This window comes from Lolium rigidum, chromosome 4, assembly GCF_022539505.1.
Source record: "Lolium rigidum isolate FL_2022 chromosome 4, APGP_CSIRO_Lrig_0.1, whole genome shotgun sequence".
In the NCBI taxonomy this organism is placed as follows: Eukaryota; Viridiplantae; Streptophyta; class Magnoliopsida; order Poales; family Poaceae; genus Lolium; species Lolium rigidum.
This window is the reverse complement of record NC_061511.1, coordinates 227,989,869-228,011,234: the sequence shown is the minus strand read 5'-3', so window position 1 is coordinate 228,011,234 and position 21,366 is coordinate 227,989,869. Positions and strand designations below refer to the sequence as shown.

General features: G+C 50.2%; 2 protein-coding genes, 1 non-coding gene and 1 pseudogene across 3 annotated transcripts; 1 reads left to right on the top strand and 3 right to left on the bottom strand.

The window, feature by feature from the left end:
* Window positions 1-1,231: 1,231 nt before the first annotated feature.
* LOC124648353 lies at window positions 1,232-2,524 on the top strand (annotated as a pseudogene).
* Window positions 2,525-2,657: 133 nt separating this feature from the next.
* LOC124648352 (mitogen-activated protein kinase kinase kinase 17-like) lies at window positions 2,658-4,225 on the bottom strand. The gene has a single exon (XM_047188136.1). The coding sequence runs from the start codon at window positions 4,125-4,127 to the stop codon at window positions 2,658-2,660; it is 1,470 nt and encodes a 489-aa protein (XP_047044092.1). The 5' UTR covers window positions 4,128-4,225.
* A 6,267-nt stretch (window positions 4,226-10,492) lies between these two features.
* LOC124648351 (mitogen-activated protein kinase kinase kinase 17-like) lies at window positions 10,493-11,845 on the bottom strand. Its single transcript, XM_047188135.1, has one exon. The coding sequence runs from the start codon at window positions 11,843-11,845 to the stop codon at window positions 10,493-10,495; it is 1,353 nt and encodes a 450-aa protein (XP_047044091.1).
* An 8,430-nt stretch (window positions 11,846-20,275) lies between these two features.
* Window positions 20,276-20,380, bottom strand: LOC124650689. Its single transcript, XR_006987116.1, has one exon. It is a non-coding gene; the product is annotated as a small nucleolar RNA R71 (small nucleolar RNA).
* Between the last annotated feature and the right edge of the window lie 986 nt (window positions 20,381-21,366).

Genomic DNA, 21,366 nt, shown 5'->3' with positions numbered 1-21,366 from the left:
TGTCAAGTAAGCCGCTCTATCCGCGACCGCCGCCTCCTGACGCAGCTGTTTCTCTATCTCCTCCCGCCGCTGACGGTGCTCCACCTCCTGCCTCCGTAGCCGCATTGCATCTCCGCCAAGCACCGTCGCTCGTAGACTTCATCCTCACGCTGCTGCTGCTCCCGCATCTGCCGCCGCAGCGTAAGCTGCTCCCACCCCTACTGTCGGTGAATCTCCCACCAGCGCTGCCGCTCCGCCTCCCGGTGACGCCGCCCCGCCTCCAGCATTTGCCACTCGTCCGCGGCAAATGCTTCTACGGTCGTACTCTGGGAGCTGCGGGTCCTCCTCCACGACTTCTACGATCGCCTCTAGCGCTGCCTCCTCCCACGCATCGAACATTGGTGGTTTAGTTTTTTTCACTACCGAAGTGAGAGGCGGGGAAGAAGAGAAAATATTGACCGGCGGCGAGGCGAGAAACCTCCCGCGCGGCATCGTGGCTGGAGAGTTTCCCGTCCGGCATCGTGGCGGGAGATCTCCCGCCCGACACCCTGTCGTCACTGACAGGCGGCTCCCACACCCAAAATTTTTCATCTCGCGAGGTACCGGCGCGCCCGGTTCGCGCCCTTCACAAAGAACCGGCACGGGGTTATCGGTGCTTCTATTGAGATTGAAAAAGCGCCAGCGCTTGAGACATGCTGGTGTGAGCCCATTTTTATGCCTCGGATGCGCTATCGGGAGACGCCGGTGGTGGAGATGCTCTCTGAAACTACTTTAATCGCCGGCTCGTCGCCTATCCTGGACCCATGTGAGCAGATTGCTTTTTTGACCGCGCGGCAGTACTTTCTTTTCAAGATCCTTTCTACGGGAGGTGGCGATTTGGCTCGTACGACCAGATGATCATACTATCTGCTCCGTCCAATTTTGCTTCGTGATTGGTGCAGTGGGGTATTTGGCCTGCTGGCTCGTCGGCAGTAAAGGATGAATACACTGGTCGCGGCGCATACTGTTCCCATGTATGTAGATCATTTATTGCTGGGCAAGTGAGCTTCCGTTAGCGAGATGACGGGGTAATTCTTGAGCCGGCTGAACTGGAAAAATCATGAAATCTTGTACTGTTGGTCCAAGATTTCTTCAGCTACCGGATGGACAGCTACTTCTCCAGCCGCCCGGTCAAGATCCAGTCGCGCTCCGTCCGCATGGCAGCGGCCGGCGTGATCAACCGGTCGGAGCTCACTCGACCAGCAATAAATGAACCACCGGGGTCTTCGCCGAGACCGCCTTCGCCGGTGCCGCTTGTTACCTCCTCCTCTACATGCTCGCCTCCCACATGGTGGGCGCCTTCTGGTACCTCCTCGCCGTCGAGCGCCTGGATGACTGCTGGCTCGAGAAGTGCGCGGGGCTAAGGTCCCACCGGTGCAAGCAATGACGACGTCCAGGACGGGTTCACGGAGTGGCGGAGCATGATCCGGAAGGTGCTCGCACAGGAGTGTGCCCCTGTGGACCAGAGCGGCACGGGCTTCAACTACATCGCCTCCAGCGTCACCCACACCGCAACGCTCATCCCCAAGATCCTCTTCTGCCTCTTGTTGGGGCTCCAGAACCTCAGCACGGGCGCGCAGGGGCCTGGAGACGACACACTACAAGGGGGAGGCGCTCTTCTCCATCCTGCTCGCTCTCTTCGGCCTCATCCTCATGGCGCTGCTCATCGGAAACATGCAGACGTACCTCCAGTCCATGACGCTGCGGATGGAGGAGATGCGCCTGAAGCGCCTCGACTCGGAGCAGTGGATGCACCACCGCCACCTTCCCGACGACCTCCGGGACCGGGTGTGGCGACACAACCAGTACAAGTGGCTCGAGACGCGCGGCGTGGACGAGGACGCCCTGGTGTGGTGCCTGCCCAAGGACATCCGCCGGACGTGAAGCGGCACCTCTGCCTCCGCCTCGTCCGTCGGGTGCCACTGTTCGCCAACATGGACGAGCGCCTACTCGACGCCATCCGCGAGCGGCTCAAACCCAGCCTCTGCACGGAGGCAACCTACGTGGTCAGGGAAGGGGACCCCGTCGACGAGAGGCCGGCTCGAGAGCTCCACCACCGACGGAGGGCGCACGGGATTCTTCAACAGGGGGGCTGCTAAAGGAAGGCCACTTCTGCGGGGAGGAGCTGCTGACGTGGGTGTTGGACCCTAAGGCGGCGGCGAACCTGCCGCTCTCTACGCGCACGGTGAAGGCGATCTCCTAGGTAGAGGGATTCGCACTGCATGCCGACGAGCTCAAGTTCGTGGCCGGGCAGTTCAGGCGGCTGCACAGCAAGCAGCTGCAGCAGACCTGCAGGTTCTACTCGCAGCAGTCGGTCCAAGATTTACAGCCACAGAACAGAAAGCGGGCTGAAATCTTGTTCCGTTTTGACGGTGCCGTGAGTTTGGTCCAAGACCGTGTTCCCCGTAGTGGGCCAAGCCTGTTCAATACATCAATTAACAAGAGAATACGTGACTGCTATACCAAAACGTGCGTTCATCCCGAGGAGGTTGGACGGTCCAGATAGTGCGATCATCTGGACGTACGACCCGAAACTGATTTCCGCTTTCTACGTCTCCTGTGACGCTGCACTTTCCGCGTCGACTCGATCCTTTCCACGGTGGAAGCTTCGGCTTCGGCGTGCGGCGTGGCGGCCAAGCTCAGGATTTACTCTCCATCATAGTCACGACCACACGACGTGGCGTTATCGTGGTTATTACCTGAACGAACCTGTCGTTTTTTCCACTGAACTTACTTATCGAACGTGTCGCAATGCAGGGTAGCAGAAGCAATATGAACAGAGAAACAAAGGTGCAGTACAGAGCTCGTGTTTTGTGCACAGAAGCAATATGGACAGAGAAACAAAGGAGTAGTAATTCTTGGCAATCTAAATCTTCCAAAGACTGATGCCTATGAGCATAGATACAGGGAACGACGGTCTCTGCGCCACCGCTTGCTTCTTCGCGAGTGATTGTGCTGTGCAGGTCAGTCTTCTCCATGGCTGGCACGGCTACTGTGTCGGAGTCGGATGCTTCGGGCTCGACAGTTGGGCGTACGCTCGTGATTGCATCGGCCAGATCAGTCGCTTCCTCGGCCGGCACGGCAACTGCATCTTGTGTTTCGGTTGGTGCTGCGGAGAGCACGTCGATCCAGCCCTCGTTCGAATCCCAGTCCGGGAGCGCCCAGGCAGGGCAAGCCAACGCCTTGATCCTCTCCGCCGTGCTGTGCGACAGCTCGTCGTCGTCGGCCTCCTCGCTGTCGGAGTCCGTCTCCCACAATGCCGCGTCCAGGGTGCTCTTCGGCGACACCCATTTGCCCTCCACGGTTTTTAGCTTCGCGTCGGCGACAGCGGAGGCCAAGAACGGGTGCTCCAGCAGCTGCGCCGCCGTGCACCGGTCACTCGCGCGCCTGATGAAGCAGCCGGCCAGAAAATCCTTGGCTTCGGCAGACAGCCACTGGGGCACCTCGGGCACAGCATCGGTGTACGCGATCCGGTGCATCGCGGCGAGCGCGGCTCCGTCCATGCCGCTCCAGGGGGCGCGTCCGGTAGCCATCTCGAGGACCGTGCAGCCGAGCGCCCAGACGTCGGCTGGTGAGCCTTGCTCCTCCCCGCGCGCCACCTCCGGTGCCATGAACGCTGGCGTGCCACCGATCATCTTTCCCCCAGGGGAGGACTTCCTCGAGCAGCCGAAATCAGCGAGCTTGGCGCGACCGTCGGCGCCGATCACGACGTTCATCGCCTTGACGTCCCCGTGCACCATGGCCTCGCCATGGAGGTAGGCCAGGCCTCTGGCAACGTCCGCGGCATAGGCCCGGACGGTGGGCTCATTAAGGCCACCGCTCTTGGCCACCTCGTCGGCGAGCGAGCCGCCGGGGGCAAATTCAAGGAAGACTTGGTACGACCCGTCGCGTCCGGCGCGGCCGCCGATGCAGGAGACGACGCGCGGGGAGCGCAGGCCGGCCATCATCGCCTGCTCCCTCATCAGAGCCGCGGCGCCGGACGTGCACACGGACTTGACCGCGAAGAGCTCGCCCGAAACGTCGTCCGCCGCCAGGAAGACCTCCGCGCCCGACGCTCCGTGGCCGAGCGTGCGCACCCGCGTCCATTGCTTGCTCACGGCCATCGCCATCTTGTTTCTCGCGTCTCCCTTAGCTCCTCGATCGCGAATTGTAGTTTCTGTTGGTTCTCTGCAGATGAGTTGCTTTTCTGTGGCGGGTGAGCGTATATATAGGATGCAGAAGAGGCGAAGAAAAGGTTTGGGAGATTGCAAGTTTAGAACATGGGACGTGCGGATTAGAAGGTAGGGAATGGAAAAGGCGTGGGAAGCAAGGTCTTTTCGGGTCCTTACCCGATCGTGTCGGAAACGAAAGAACCGTGTAAAAAATCTCGAGCAAGTCGATTCCCGGGCCAGTCTTCTTCTATTAATTCTATGAGTCATATACACTTTTGGTACCACAACTTGTATTGGATGTGCATTTTAGTACCACATCTTGCAAACTGTTAACTCGCGGTACCATAACTTGTATTGAGGGAGCAAACAGGTACCAAGTCATTCTAGAGCTGACACGTGGCATTGTAAATTTTGCACAAACGTCCATGTATATTTTTCTCTCGCACATGTGACCTTGGTGGTGCCTGTACAGGCGGGCCCACCTATCAGTGTACAAAGAAAGAAATAAAAACCCATGCGCACGAAGTGGATTTTGAACTCACGACCTAGTGCTGCAAAGCTCCAACAACAGTACCACTAGAATGCTCAACCATCAGTGCAATTCTTTAGGGCTTTTTCTATTTATATTATACTTGAACGCACAACATGCCGACGCTATCCCTGTGACGATGTGCGGGTTGCTTCCGCTTGACCACTCGGCCGTACGCCGATGTGCGAGTCTGCCCCTGTACAACACTGTCGGTGCTCTACGGTGTCATGTTGATGGCTTTCACTGTGCTCGCCATCTGGTTCCCTCAGGTACACCTGGTTCTGGTAGGAGGTGGTCGTGCTCGGAGCGGTGTGGTGCGGCCGATGTTGCAGGTAGAGGTAGGTATCATGCATGTTGTTGCTCCTCATCTCCATGGGGTACAGCTGTACAGCGTGGTGCGGGTGGCCGATGTTGCAGGGAAGAAACACTGCCACGGGCGCCGGGTTGCCATGCTTCATTTTGGCGTGGCGTCGACGAGCATGTCGGTGCCATGAGTGACCGCGACCATTTGTGGATGAGGAGGCTCTTTCTCGTGCTCATCGTCACTGTCCTCGGCCTGGTGTGCCTTGCAATGGCGGAGCCCGCGCGCTCTACTCTGTAGGGAGGACACAGACTCACTCTAGTGTTTGTGTCACGGTGGTTTCGCCGCTCCTTTCCTTCACGGGTGCACGAGCACCATGACCACCTGCACATGCACGTAGTACGAACATCATTTACCCAAGGAAGCTAGCCACACAGGCAGCTAAGCACAGTGGTGGACCTAGGATTTTAGCGAAGGGTATGTCGTACCAAAATTCTGACGTGCATATTGATAACTAGTTTGTATAAAAAAGATATGAGAATTAATCATGCAGGAAGATGTTAGAAAAAATACGAAAGAACATTTTAAAATTAATCATGCACTTGACTACTAAAACTAAATTATTAGCCCCATATACCCAAAAATAGCTACATGGTAAAACACGGATGCATGGTGCATGGGCATGCATAGCCATACCTAGCTTGCAGGCTTGATAGACATATGAGTGATTAGTTGCCACAGCCAATGCAGTAATTATGCTGAACTACTAAATGTTAGCACTCCAGGTACCTATCTCCGACACATGCATGGAAATCCATGCCCCTGACGAACAGCTACATGTGTTAGCTCAGATTGCTGAACCGGCCAGCTGACTAAAACGGGGATGCACTTGCATGTGTTTGTGCGTTTAATTACAGTATAAATAGTAAACGTCCTAAATTTTAACACAAATGATTTTATGTTTTATTGGTACTAGTGTCGAGCCCGGTAGCATTAGGTCGTGAGATCGACATCCAATCTCTGCGCATGCGTTTTTAATTAGTTCTTTCTACACTGACAGGTGGGACCCGCCTGTAAGGCAGCACAAAGGTCACATGTGCGAGAGAAAAATATACAGGGACGTTTGTGCAAAATTTACAATGCCACGTGTCAGCTCTAGAATGACTTGGTACCTGTTTGTTCCCTCAATACAAGTTGTGGTACCGCGAGTTCACAGTTTGCAAGATGTGGTACTAAAGTGCACATCTGGTACAAGTTATGGTACTAAAAGTGTATATGACTCTAATTCTATCTAGAGGCGCTCGCTCAGCCGAGGATTCTAGGAAGGTAGTGAGTGATACTTGTCAAAGTCTTGGTCGCTCGCTTCTTCGTTCACAAGTAGCGAGTTATGTGAAACGGAGCAGTGTGCTGGGTTGGTATTCTGGATGGATGGCGAGCGTCAGCGTGGACGTCCGTGAACGATGGTACAAGTCAGCTGGTGCAACTGACAAATTAGTTGGCCGGTTATGGTTGGTACTTCCACACTGTGGCATTGCCAAGTCCACCGATGCTCTAGTGCCACCTGACTGTTTCATGCACCAAACATGAACAAACTTTTTTTTGTTGCCGTTTATACGTCTAGAAACATTTCTTGACTAAAGACTACGATTGGACCAAACTCGCAACTATGAAACAAGAAATATATGGAAGACAACAGCCTGCATAACCTTTTTTTAGACGAAATTCATGCGGTGAGCCCAACTTGGAATTAATAAATCTAACGATTTGCATAAAATTTTACAGAGAGTCAAGCTCAAATGAAAAAACATAAAGGATGACAAGAATGATATACAACAAGATATATAACAACTCGAATACTAGATATATCTATTGTTAGATGCGATGTGGGGGTATTAGGGCTAGGTCACTGGCGTAATGTGCCCGACAGTCACTATCCTACGTGGCTTCGGAGACGGCTCGTGTCCGATGCGTCACAACGCCTCCTATGGTTTGGAGATGACTTATGGACGTTGGAGAGGCTATTGGGCCACGGCGGCTAGAAAACCAGTTTGAGGCGAGCGAGTGAGCGCGAATCTCTATCCGGTGTGCCCAATTGCCCTTTGAGACACCCTTTGAGTGACATTGCTGAGATGATCTTAGCTCGTTTAACTGGTCAACCTCATTATAAATATTAGAAGAAAAATAGATGTATACAATCATCTCTTGCAAATCTCCTGTCATCGTATATATACGGTGTTGTTTGAGATTCAAAGTTTGGCAACACATAACTTTGGGCCTAAGGTGCAAATAGAAACATCTCTTTCTAATGACTTAAGCATCTCGTCAAACAGTGAGGTACAACCATTTCTGAATGAAAAAACAAAATTTAAGAGAATTTGTTACTAATTATTTCAAGATTTTAATCATTTTATCCACATGAATCATTTTAGTTTTCATAAAATTCGATCAAATTTGAACGGTAAGTTAGATTGATTCTCTTAAATTTTGTCATCTTGTGAAATAGTTTATGGATTCCATTGTCAGCTTGTGAAATAGTTTATGGATTCCATGTTCAACTTGTGAAACACAATCAAATAGCCCATGCATTATTAAAACACCATTCATTTAGTTTAACCTTTGAGTAATATTTATAATTTAGCATATATAGATATCTTTAAGAACTTCCTACAGCAGGGGGCCATGGCCCCCTGCCCTGGGATAGCTTGTGCACTATGAACTAGGAGCTCTTAATATCGTGTTTCTCAAGGGCCCACGAGATCTATGGACCGGCAAACACACCACTGCGGGTTTCTTTCCGCTCGCTATTTTGAGCCTTAGATTGTCCCTCTCGCCCAGCGGTGCCGCCCACGACGGCGCTCCTCCTTACAGCCTTCGGCGTCGCCCGACTCTTTCTCTGGTCGCTCATTGCATAGACAGGGCACTAGAACATCCATGCGGCCTCGATCTGGAAGGCGATTAGGCCTCGTTCAGCTAGGTCCTGATCTCAACCCATATTTTAAAACTGCGGTTCAGGGCGAGATGCCATGTGGTTCAGTTCAGAACTTCAGATTCGGTGCCAAAACACATCTGCCAGGGTTTGTTTGGTTTTGTTGTTTGCTTAAATTTATCATACGGGTTCAGTTTGGGTACATTTGAGCTCCCTAATCAGTGACAGATTTACGTGCAGGTTCTTCATGGCCAGCATCGGCTGCTCCACGGCCACCACGGTCATGGTGGCAGTCTATTTCTTCTTCCTCCTGCAGATAAAGTATGTTGTCTTCTCATGCATTCTATTGGAGGTCAAGCTGCTTGTCATTGCTGCCTACGTGGCCTTTGCAGCAGGACCGGGCGCGATAATTTACCGTATCGCCAAGGTTGCGATCTACTCTGATTGAAATGGGTAAGATAATGTATCTTAGTAATTTGGAAGAAATCGCGTTCTTGTCACCTCTCTGTGTACTAGTGTTCCATTATACTATTGTTTTTCATATGCAGGTTTCAGCCTTGAGAGGTGAGGAATTGGGTTGTTTAAGGATCTAGCAGTTCAAAAAGGATCACTGCAGGGACGAAGCCAGGAATGTCATTTGGAGGGGGCCAATTAAACAAAATTTTGCTTGGAGGGGCCAAATAGGCAAATATCCAAAGATTTAGGGATCAATTCACATATATTTTATGGGACCTTTCAGCAAAATTTCCAGCATAGGGGAGGGGGGGGGGGCATTGGCCCCCTCCGTCCCTGTTTCTATGTGTTCTCTTGATCCGACAACAACATGTTATGCTAGCTGCTGTGTGTTTCACCTGTAGGAAAACTATGGTGTCGTTCAACGTATTCGGGTTGTGTCCGGTACTCCGGTGGCTTTCCCAGATGTAATAATAACCGGTGAATTAGCCATGAAAGTCAGACTTTATGTTTCGTGATTTCTTCATTGTAACTTCCGTTTACTCAATTCTTTTCTCAGTCGAAGTCGCTTCATTTGTTGAGCAGTCTTTTGCCCGGTTTTTCAATTGGTAAAAAAAAAAAAACAGTTCCAGAAACATATATACTTCATTTCCGTGGCCATACAGGACCATATTTAAGATGCAAATACTTGCAACACTAGACCGTCAAACTAGGAACTACTTAACCTGACATGGGATAACAGGTACTAAACGTCTCTAAAGACATCAGCGTACTGCTCTAGATTGATATCCTGCACATGCAAATCCACAGACCAAATGACTATGAAAACTATCATTACCACAGCTTGGATCGTTTCAGACTGACGAAGCATTTCCCGGAACTGAGCGTATCTCCTAAAGCTACAGTACAAAGCCAATTGGACTGTGTTTGCAGGATGTTACATCTGGAAGAATGTACGAATCATGAATCCTGTCAATGATCGATCCTGGCGCAAGAAAGTAATACAATCATCAACCTGGTAAATGATAACAAGGTATTAGAAAAACAAGAAAGTAAAATGCTTTCAATGCCTTAATTTTTGGAAAGTATTTCTCGTCCATCTAACTAGCACATGAAGAGGGGCTTACTACAGCATAGGTCAGAGGACACAACATGCCTATGTCCAACCATCATGAAGATGGAAAAGCTATCTAAACCAAAGCAATAAAGTGGGTCCTATTGAACATGTTTTCTGCCAAACCGGAAAATTAAAAGGCTAAAAAAAATCTAATGAGACTAAGATGGAAGACTGAATAAAAGAATGAGAAAATAAGATGAACCCGTAGTTTTAGATCTTTTTTCCTTACACAAAAACCTTAGTGGTACATTTTTTATGTTTAAACATATTACTCCTTATTTCCTATGCTAAAAGCTATTGAAACATATATTTCGTAATCTCAATTGTTGTGGTAGCATGAGGTAATTTCTTGCCGCTGGTATATTATTGTTTTGCTCAGCCTATTAATCTATAGTGGCCTGTTAAAAAAAATGCATGATGTCATGGGGAAATTTACTTATTTGTTGATCTTGAGTTCAGACAATTTTATCTTTGAGTAGCTATGGCCTAAAGCTTTATTTCTCGATTATTTTGCGAACAATTTCCTAGGGGATGCATTGGTGACGCTTTAGGGCATCTCCAACGGGGCGATGTAAAACAGACGCCTAAATTATCTGCGCGCGTCCGTTTGCGTCGCCTCGCGGACACGAAAATGGGTTTTTTTCTCCGCACGTCTGTTTGCGCCTGGGTGCCTCCAGCGGCCTCCCTCCCCCCCCCCCCCCCCCCCCCCTCCCAAAAAAAAAAACTCGTCCACCACCTCATGTGCTTCCTTCCTCTAAAACTATTGTAACGCTCCTTTGATTGCTCCCTTTGGGAGAGGTTTATATGTCGTTCAGGCTGGCGCAAACCCGCCGTAGTCCAGATCAAAAAAAAGAAGAAGATTAGCAAGATGCGGTTAGCTCAAAATTATATAACGAATTAAAGGTTTTTAAGGCATCGGCCAGATATTTCCATACTTACATTCCCCTGTCATTATATTTCTTGGAATATTCTAATCGAACGTCTTTATCGAAAAATTCTAATCGAACGTGTCGCAATGGAGTGAAGATGAAGTACTATGAGCAGAGAAACAGAGCAGCAGTGCCAAGAGGGACGTTTGTGCAAGAACTTGATCAATTGCATTAGTGCTTCCGTCGCAAAATAGTTTACATGGAACCAATTCATGCCGAAATGAAATTTGTAAAGGCTGATGCACAGTGGGCACGACTGAATCATCACACGATTCTCCTACATTGCTGCTACAGGTGCTGCCAACGAAAATGTCGAGAACTCCGGCGGACTCTGCTGTTGCTTCTTCGCTTTTTGCCAATGCGTCGTCCAGGCCAGCCGTCTCCTCGGCCGGCACTGCAACTGCGTTGGAGTCTGACCCTTCGGTTGTTGCTACACAGAGCACGTCGATCCAGCCGTCGTCGGCATCCCAGTCCGGGAGCGCCGAGGTGGGGCAGGCCAATGCCTTGATCCTCTCCGCCGAGCTTTGCGACGCTGCCAGCTCGTCGTCGGTGTCGGACTCGGACTGCCAGAACGCCGCGTCGAGCGTGCTCTTTGGCGACACCCACTTGGTCTTCACATCTTCAAGCTTCGTGTCGACGCTGGTGGCGGAGGCCAGGAACGGGTGCTCCAGCAGCTGCGCAACCGTGCACCTGTCACCGGCCTGCCTGACCAGGCACCCGGCCAAGAAATCCTTGGCTTCAGCAGACAGCCACTGGGGCACCTCGGGCACGGCATTCGTGTAACCAATCCGGTGCAGCGCCGCGATCGCGTCGCCGTCCATGCCGCTCCACGGCGCACGGGCGGTGGCCATCTCGAGGACCGTGCAGCCGAGCGCCCAGACGTCGGCCGCCGGGCCCTGCTCCTCCCCGCGCGCCACCTCCGGCGCCATGAACGCTGGCGTGCCGCCGATGATCGGGCTGCTGGAGAACGTCTTCCTCGCGCAACCGAAGTCCGCGAGCTTGGCACGGCCGTCGGCGCCGATCACGACGTTCCTCGCCTTTACGTCGCCGTGCACAATAGACTCCCCGTGGAGGTACGCGAGCCCTGTTGCCACGTCCGCGGCGTATGCCCGGACGGTGGGTTCATTGAGGCCGCCGCCCTTCGCCACCTCGTCGGCCAAGGAGCCGCCAGGGGCGAACTCGAGGAAGAGCTGGTACGACCCGTCGCGGCCGGCGCGGCCGCCGATGCAAGAGACGACGCGCGGTGAGCGGAGGCCGACCATCACCGCCTGCTCCCGCCTCAGCGCCGCGGCGCCGGACGCGCACGCCGACTTGACCGCGAACAGCTCGCCCGACGCGTCGTCCGCCGCCAGGAAGACCTCCGCGCCCGACGCGCCGTGGCCGAGCGTGCGCACCCGCGTCCATTGCTTGCTCGGAGCCATTGCCGTCTTCTTTCTTGCGTTTCTCTTAGCTCCTCTGCTTTGTGAATTGCGGATCGCAGTTTCTGTTGGTCCTCTATTCTCGAGATTGTGCAGATGAGTTCGTGAGCGTACGTATATATAGGGTTGGAGAAGAAGAGAAGAAAAAGTTTGGGAGATTGCAAGTTTAGAACATGGAACGTGCGGATTAGAAGGTCGGAAGGGAAAAGGCGTGGGAAGCAAGTTCCTTTCGAGTCGCGGCGGCGGTGGATGGACGGACGGGCATCGAGTTTCTTCTGGTGGTGGATGGACGGCGGTGAGTGGGAACGCGCGTTCGGGGCCTCCTAGTCCTCACCCGATCGTGTCGGAAACGAAAGAAGCGTGTCAAATCTCCAGGTCAGTCTTCTTCTATCTAGAGACGCTCAGCCGAGTATTCTAGGAAGGTAGTGATACTTTGTCAAAGTCTTGGTCGCTTGTCTTGTTCCTACTACATACATTGTCATACACAAGCAGCAGTGCGCTGGGTTGGTGTTCTGGATGGATGGCGAGCGTCAGCGTGGACGTCCGTGCACGACGGTACAAGTCAGCGGGTGCACCTGAAAAATTACAATTAGTTGGCCTGTTCTTGTTGGTACTTTGACAGTGTGCCATTGCAAGTCCACCGATGGTCTAGACCACCTGACTGTTTCATGCACCAAACATCTACTATAAACCTTTTTTTGTTGTTCCCGTTTATACGTCTAGAAGCATATGTTGATTGAGACTATGAGGGACCAAACTCGCAAACATGAAACAAAAAATATATGGAAGACAACAGCCCGCAAAATCTTTTTTTGGACGAAATGCACGTGGAGAGCCCAACTTTTAATTGATAAAGCTAACGTTTTACACAGAGTCAACCTGAACAGAGAAAAAAAACAGACACAATGAGACGAATAATATAAGTAAGATATATAACAACTTGAATACTTGATCTATATATCCCCGAGCTCGCCAAGAAGAGGAGGTATTAGAGCTATGGTCGTTGGCGTAATGTGCCCGACAGTCAGTATTCTGCGTGGCTTCGGAGACGGCTTGGAGACGTTGGAAAGGCTATTAGGGCATCTCCAGCAGCGCGACGCAAACGGTCGCTGATCGACCGTTTTTGTCCGTCGTGACCGGAAATGCATCTGGGGCCTGCTCCAGCGGGGCGACGCAAAGTGACCGGGCCATCCGCGGTGCGCCAGGTTTGCGTCTCCATGGACGCTCGGCGGTCGCGCCGAGTGTCCGCCGAAAATAACGTAGGACCCGCGCGTCAGTGGAGGCGGATATTATTCCCGCCACTGGCCATTCCCCCGCGCGAAATTGCAAACTAGACCGGCGCGAGCAGTCCAGAAGCGATGGACGTCCTCACCGCCGGCTACCGCCATTGATGCGGAGCAAACCCTCTCACCCGTCGCCGCCCCACACTCCCCCGTAGCCACGACCATAGCCACAATGGAGGCTGCAGCTCCGGCGGAAGCAAAAAAGGCCGCCACCGGCGGCGGCCGGGAGGCAAAGCCGAAGGCGGCAAAGAAGGTGCTCTCCCCGGAGGAGAAAGTCCTGGAGGCCGCGAAGCGTCGCGGGCGGCGCAAGAACCAGAAGATCAAGACTGTCACGGCCGCCAACCAGCAGGCCTAGCAGATGCAGATCAAAGCCGGCGTCGCGCAAGTAGCCCTCCATCCGAGCTTAGCGGAGGGCTACATGCTCGTCAAGAGAGAGGGGATCGCCAACGTCGCTCCTCCGGCCTCGTCGGTCAGCTCGGTAAGTTCCCAGCTGCGCCCTGGAACTCCCGCTCCCTTGCAGGGCCACGCGGCGTCGCGGTTCGCCTCTGGCCTGCCGCCGGTGAAGTTGCCCGGGGCGGCGGTTCCCAACCTCAACTGGACGCCTAGAAGCGGTGACTCCTGCCCGGGCGCGACACAGAAGACGCGCCAGGTGCCGGAGGAGAGCATGCCGTAGCCTCGCATCCTGTTCGACGAAATGGCGCCGCCTGCCCCGACGATGGACGACCCGGTACGTGAGCTCTGTCAATGTGTGCGAGTGCCCTGTATCATGCGTCTGATGTCCGGTCGTTCGTAGGACTATTGGAAGGACCGTCATGATTCAGCCATCCAGGAAATTATCTACGGCGGCGGCTTCGTTCGCAATGATCGAGCCGGGACAGGCGCGCATGATGACTGGCCACCAACGCAAGATGCGGAGGACATCAAGACCGCACGGCATTTCGGCACCCAGCAGACGCAGCCAACACCCGTGTGCGTGGACGACTTCGACGACGCGCCAACACAGCCTATCCCCACGGACATTGCCACCAAGAAGAAGGGGGAGAGCCACAGGACACAAGGCTTCGTCGACGCCGAGGACAAGTGTTTGTGTGAAGCGTGGCTGGCAACGACCCAAGATTGTATTAATGGCGCCCAGCAAAAGGGCAAGGTCTATTGGGCCAAGGTCTTGCAGCAGTACAACGAGACCAGGATGCACCCGCCCTACCATATCACAGGCCCTCGGACGGTAGAGTCCCTCCGGAAAAGATGGAACTACATCAAACAAGAGACAAGCAAGTTCTGCTCGGCGGTCGAACATGCTATTAACAACCCCGCAAGAGGCACTGGCGTCATGACAGTGGTAAACACGATACAACCATCATCATTCTACACAATTTGCATCATTGTATGTACATCATTGACGGCTATGATTGCAGGTATCCCGCGCCTTGGAGAAGTTCAGGGCGACGCATAAGAAGGGCTTCCATATGGTCCATTGTTGGGAGGTGCTAAAAGACAACAACAAGTGGATAATAAGCTTTGCGGCCTACCAAGAAGCTGTGAAGAATGGGACAGCGGTCACCCTTGACGGCGAAGACGACGATCAAGGCCGTCAAGTCCTTCCACCTCGTCCACGAGGCCATAAGGCTACCAAGGCCGATCTTGTCCGGGAGGCGCAGGCCATTGCGTTCACGCAGAGCATGGAGAATATAATGGCCGACAATCGTGCCGCCATGGCTACTAGGGACGAGAAGAGGCGTCTGGAAAAAGAGGCCGCAGCTGCCATCTACCAGAACCTCGCGAAGGAGGTCCTTGATGTCCAAAGGCTGGACATCGAGGCCAAAAAGGCAGACGCTGAGGCGAAATTGCGTGCAGAAGACACAAGAATCATGCTTGCCGACTTGAGCGCCGTCGACGATGACACCAGGGCATGGTTCATCAAGAGGCGCGTCGAAATCCGCGCGCGAGACGCCTGATCGCCGGCGCCATGCGCCCAACACCTTGGCCTCCTTTTGGACTTTTTATTATTGCTGTTTCAGGCCTTGTTGTGCCCTTTTAGACTCCACTTTGCGCTGTAACAGCTGTAAAGTGTGATGAACTTGTTTCAGCCCTCAATTTGTGGCTGTAATTTGGTGCAAAGTTGACACTAGTTCATCTTTTTTGAAATCTAGCCAGCGCCGAAAAATGCGTCGCCCCGCTGGAGCCAACCCCAGACGCAAACAGACGCACGACCATTTCCGCGTCCGCCACGCGACATAAACGGACGCCCGCGGACAATTTAGGCGTCCGAAATGCGTCGCACCGCTGGAGATGCCCTTAGGCCACGATGGCTAGAAAACCTATTTGGGGCGAGCAACTTACCGCAAATTTCTATCAGGATGCCCAATAGCCCTATGGGACACGCTTTGAGAGACATCACTGAGATGATCTTACCTTGTTTAACTCGTCAAGCTCATTATGTATTTTAGAAGAAAAACAGATGTACGCAAGCATCTCTTGCAAATTTCCTTGTCATGGTACACAATGTTGTTTGAAGTTCAAAGTTCCGGGTACACAAATTTCTGTCCTATGGTGCAAAGAGAAACATCTCTTTCTAATGACTTTTCTCGCGAAACTGTGAGCGACAACAGTTTCTAAATGAAAAAACAAAATTCAAGAGAGTTTGTTAATTATTTCAAAATTTTATCCACATTAATCATTTGAGTTTTCACAAAATTCGACCAAAATTTGAACTTGAGTTAGATTTATGAAATTCCTTTTAGTTTGCCTAATAAGAGTATTTCGATAACTACTACGTTGATATTTTTTTTCAAAATTGTACTACGCATAAGAAAAGGTTGGAGGAAATATTTCTTCAGCATAAACAGACACGGTCATGGGCTGCAACACTTGCCGCCACACACGCGACGTCCCCGTCAGAACAGCAGCCGCGCGTATTTCGAAACGGTGGCGGCGCAGGCGGTCACGTCGAGCTGCGGACAAGTGGCGACGCAGGAAGGCAGGCCGGGAGATGCCGATGCCGATGCCGATGCCGCCCAGCGGTGACCGAAAGCGAGTCGGGGCGTGCGTGGGCGGCCGACTCTGCGCGGCGTACGCCGTCGCGTGCAGCAAGATTCGTCGCTTGATTGCCCGTCGTGAGCACGGCGACGCCACTCCATTCATTCAACAACGCACCCCATTGTGATTTGTGCGTGCCGCCGCTGGATTTGGTTGATTACATTTCAGTACACTCCACACCACTTCACCACACAGCCACGCAACGCTACATGCCTTGGCCGTCCAGTGAGAGAAGCTAGAAGCACTCCAACAGTTTTCAGGATGATGGAAATTCAGAATGATTTCACCGCAGGCTCTGGTATGGTCAACTGTCCTTGGCACCCTGGCAGGAACGTAGCAGCCTCAGATCTGACTGACCGACGAGCTCCCTTGTTCAAACGGCTGGTGCAAATGAACTGAACCCTCTCTTTACTTCGAGATCCAGACTTTTGCCCCGCACAAGTCAGCCTTCGCTGCAGCTTAACTTAATTCCCTCGTCAACCAATCATTTGCACAACTAATTAGCTTACCCTCCACTGCCCACTGCCTTTCCTATCACCACCCTACGTGTTATTCAACCTGACATTTCATTTGCTAACGCTAGCACTTATTAGCGTACCTTCCACAGTTGCATTTCCCACTAATCTTCCTTCTGCCGCGCGTTGGAGTTGCAGCCAAGCCAAAAGGCGTGGAGACTTGCTTGCTTTTCCGGTGGAAAAGACCCTGACTCTATAGCAGGTGGCCGCCCTTTGACCTGACGGCAGCGATCAGGAGCCGGAGGCGAGGATCTTCGAACAGGTGCATTTGACGAGCGGATACAAAGATCGAAATGTGTGTATGTGCGCACGGCATGATATGCGAGATCGATCGAGAGGATCTTCAGTCGGGCAGATAAGAAAGGGACGGACACCAGGAGGCTAGAGAGGCATGGGTTAGGTTCAGATTAAACCGTGATAACTGCCGTGCACCGAATCTTCAGCTTCGTTTTGTTAGGCTGTAGTGTTGATGCACTTAGTCTCGCATTTTCGTAGGGCTATAACGAGGCTATAGTCAGCTCTTTGAAACTACTAACTCCGTAAAAAAATTAGCGTCTTATTTTTTTATTTAAACAGATATATCTAAATGTATTTAAGTTATAGATACATCGGTATCTAGAAAAATTAAGACACTGAGATGGAGGAAGTATGTTTTAACCTAAGTATATTGAATTCATTGTTGTTTCTCGCACTTTTGAACACTACGGTGCAAAGATTGTGCCGCACTCTAGTCACTTTGCCAACATAAAAGACATATAATTCTGTAGTACTAAAATGTACTATCACAACCTAAACAAGTTCTCTAAATAGTTTAGCAGTTTGCAGTTCGAAAGACAAATAATTTACCAAGTCAGCATCCTGCAGCAGTGAGTACCGATCCTTCCCTTATGCTGGATTATTGTGCTGGCAGTGTGATTGAAAGAGATCGTATCTGATGGGGTATGGAAACGCGATAGAAATATGGCCTTCTTTGTTCAAATCCGAACTCTAAGGCCATTACTTCGTTGACATAAGACGTTTACAAGTTGGGATGTTGATAAGGCAGTTCGCTAACCACTCAGCGTGTCTTAACGTAAGTAATTGAACAATTGCAGATTGCTAGCACCATTCCAATATTAATAAATTAGTAGTACTCTTTTTGGGAATCATAATGACGAGGTTATGGGTTCTAGGTAGGCGCACTAGCTAGGCAGGAAGGAGGCTTGCTCGGCACGAGCCTCCTTAGCCCGAGGACCTACATGCTCGGCCACCATCTCGGAGTAAAAGCAACATTGAGATCACGCCAATGATTCTATGGGATACAATTTGTAACAGTCCCTCAGATCGGATCTTAGATATCTTGTTAAGATCCATATTTAAGCGGAGAAAAACGATCGACATCTACCCTAATCGTCCAAATATATAAGGGGTCTAGGGGTCCGCCAATCAAATCATGTCCATTGTGTCCATAGATACACACATGAATCACATATGATCCGCCCACCATATACGGGCTCGAGATCTGGTATCTTAATATTAGAACTATGCATCAAAAGTACAAATACAAATGTGAACACAATATTTTCTCAAAAACTACTTGCCCGTATTAGCAAAATTACGAGTCATTTTAATAGGTAGACAAACTATAAATTATCTCCACGATTAAGCTGCATAATTTTTCCATCCTAGAGAAAGAAAGCGTCGCTTTCATCAGCATGTTAATTGAACTTGAACAAATTTGAGGGGTTTTAAGCGGTGATAAGCATCATTTATATAGCATTTTCTAGCACTGATATTGCATTTGAGATTTGTTTTGGGCATCATTCTGAATGCAAAAACATGCTAAAATACTGAAAATTATTGAAAACGACAAGTTATAGTTTGTTTTTATATTTTGCAGTACTGGGCGAAAAGGCCCGAAATGTTTCTACAATGGATCATGAAGTAGAGTTATTGTTACTGAGGGAGCCGAGCATAAAGAATAATAAATATCCAGGGGCCTAGCTGAAGAAATGAGGGATCATCTTGTACTAAACAAAGAGGAGTAGAAGGGGCAAAATGAAAACAACCAGATCAGATCGTGGTCCTCAAATCTCTGGCTACATCCCAAATCGAGAGAAGGCCTGGTTTTCTATCCCTAATCCCCTTGCTCCTGCTCACCTCTGGTCGCCGCCGCGGCCAGGCCAGGCGTGGCAGTGAGCCACCGATCCACCACTGCGCCATCGGTCCTCCACAGCGACGCCCTCTGCATCAATAGCCTGCTGCTCGTCATCAACTCGAGCGCCCACGACGAAGACGCCACGACCAGAACGGCTCCTTCCCCTGTGTCCCCTGCTGCTCTACTACCTCTACTCTGCTGCTTGTGATCAAGAGTCGACCTGAAGCGCTCCATCTTCTACTCCCCTGTTGCAACCACAAGAGGCTCATCTTCACAGATTCCTGGACGCCCACAAGGTGTTCGTTCTAATCTCCTGCTGCTGCCACAACAAGTCTTCACCGACTCTCATAAGGTGTTCGGTAATTTGCTCACAAGACAATTCAGTTTAGTGACGATCCTTTTCTTCTCTGTCCCGGTTTTTTTCTCTGCTAATCTTCACTAGACATTGAATTGTTGAGGAGATTGTTTTGATACCGTGCTATACTAGACTGTAGCCTGTGATAAAATCTGCTGTGTAGTGTTCGTGTGTATTTGTGCTACTGTGTTACTTGCTCGTATGTTACCCTGTGAGCTGCACTTGGTGCACAAACCTGTTCAGTTTCTAGTATAAGTTGTGTATGTGCTCGTTATGTTCTCTGCCTCATTCCCATAAAATTGCTTCTATCTCAATCTCCAATGTATGCTAGTGCATGTGTTCCTTTAAACAAATATTATGTTTAGTGTTAATTAGTAAAACGAAAATACAAAAAGACACATTTCAATTCAGTGGTTAGATTAGATTTATTTCTTTGCAATACCCAAACCACTTTTCATGTTACATAGATTTAGCCGAGCGCAATTGCTGGCGTCTAGTCCCTGTGGATACGATAATTTGTACTTCTAAATTGCTACATCAATTTTGGCGCCGTTGCCGGGGACTAGCGTCGAGCTATCGTGTGAGGTTAGAGACTAGGTTTAGTGTAGTTTCTTGTTTGTTTTTCTGTGGCATTTATTTCAGTGTTCTTCTTATATTTTCTCTTTGTTGCTTCGGCTTATTAGGATACTAACCCTCTCACCAAAGGTTGTTGTTTGTGAGTTTGTGTTGGACAGTTAACAAATGGCCTTGCTTCGTCATCTTTGGAATGGGCATAGTCATGGCATTATCACAGGGCCAATATGGCCATCTATTGAGGCAGATTCCTTTGAATTGAAGCCTGGTCTTATTGCATTAGTACAACAACATTTGTTTAGAGGATTGCCGAGTGAAGACCCTCATGAACACATACAGATTATTCTTGAGTATTCCAACACAGTGAAGTACCATGGAGTATCTCAAGATGCCATTAGATGTAGGTTATTCACTTTCTCTCTTCGAGACGATGCTCGTGCTTGGTACCGCTGGTTTACCATCAAGGTTATTCAGTTGGGATCAGATTTCACATGCATTCTTGGGTAGATACTTTCCAATTCACAAGCAGATTGTAGCTAGAGATCAGATTCTCAGTTTTGTTCAGAGACATGGAGAAGGTTTCTATGATGCTTGGGAGAGGTACAAGGATTTAATTAGGAGATGTCCTAATCATGGGCTTCAGAGATGGTTAGAGCTATAAATATTTTACAGAGGGTTGAGTCATGATGCACGTTCTTTTGTTGACATGGCAGCAGGTGGTTCAATTACAAACAAGACCCTTGATGATGCGTTTATGCACATCGAGACTATTGCCTTCCACCAATTTCAGTGGTATGGTGAGAAACCCAGCGTAGACTTGTTGACTTGCTGCTATGAGACTACTACTACACCTACTCAGCCAACTCCTACTCAAAATCTTAAATCAGATTCTTAATGTGACAAAATCGATCTTGCATGGGTCTTGTTTGATGATGATGATGCAATCGTAAGTGATACACACATGGCGGCTCCAATGGACATTAATGAGCAAGATTCAGTTGTTCTCCTGGATGATTCTTTGATGTGTGAGCCTATACTGCAGTTAGCTGCTTTTGATGTTGAGGATCCACGTTTACTTGATATCGACGACATGTTGCTGGAAACAGAAATGGAGAAGTTCACATTTGAGTATGCTGGCATCATCGATTCTTCTGCATTTGAGCCTGAGATGGAAATTCTCATGATTGATGATGATGAGGATGCTTCTGATGCCACTTCTGACATTGTTCCTCAAGAAACTTCTACCACTACACATCCCAAGACATATCTAATAAAGGTAGTCCCGGAACTCCTCAAACATCTCGGGTATGATTTTAAATTAGCTAACAAAGCATGCAACACCATTGATATTGCCTATGCAACATGTAGTTCATTGTTGAAATTTGTTCATGAAATATTTTATTGCTATGCTTCCATCATTGGGTATTCCATTGAGGATCTTGAGGGTGTGATCCCTGTTACCCTTGCAAGTTGTTTGCTTGTGTGCTATTTCAGGTTACCAAATGTACTGAATCAGTTGCAAGATGAACACGTTCGAGTAGACATCCCATGGGACCCTGGTGGATGTATGGCATGGTGATGATGAGCAAACTTCAAGAGGCATGAGGAGTAGAGCGGAGTGAGCA

Bases quoted from the DNA above. Each gene is read 5' to 3' on its own strand.
- LOC124648352 (XM_047188136.1), bottom strand. From the start codon at position 4,127: ATGGCGATGGCCGTGAGCAAGCAATGGACGCGGGTGCGCACGCTCGGC.
- LOC124648351 (XM_047188135.1), bottom strand. From the start codon at position 11,845: ATGGCTCCGAGCAAGCAATGGACGCGGGTGCGCACGCTCGGCCACGGC.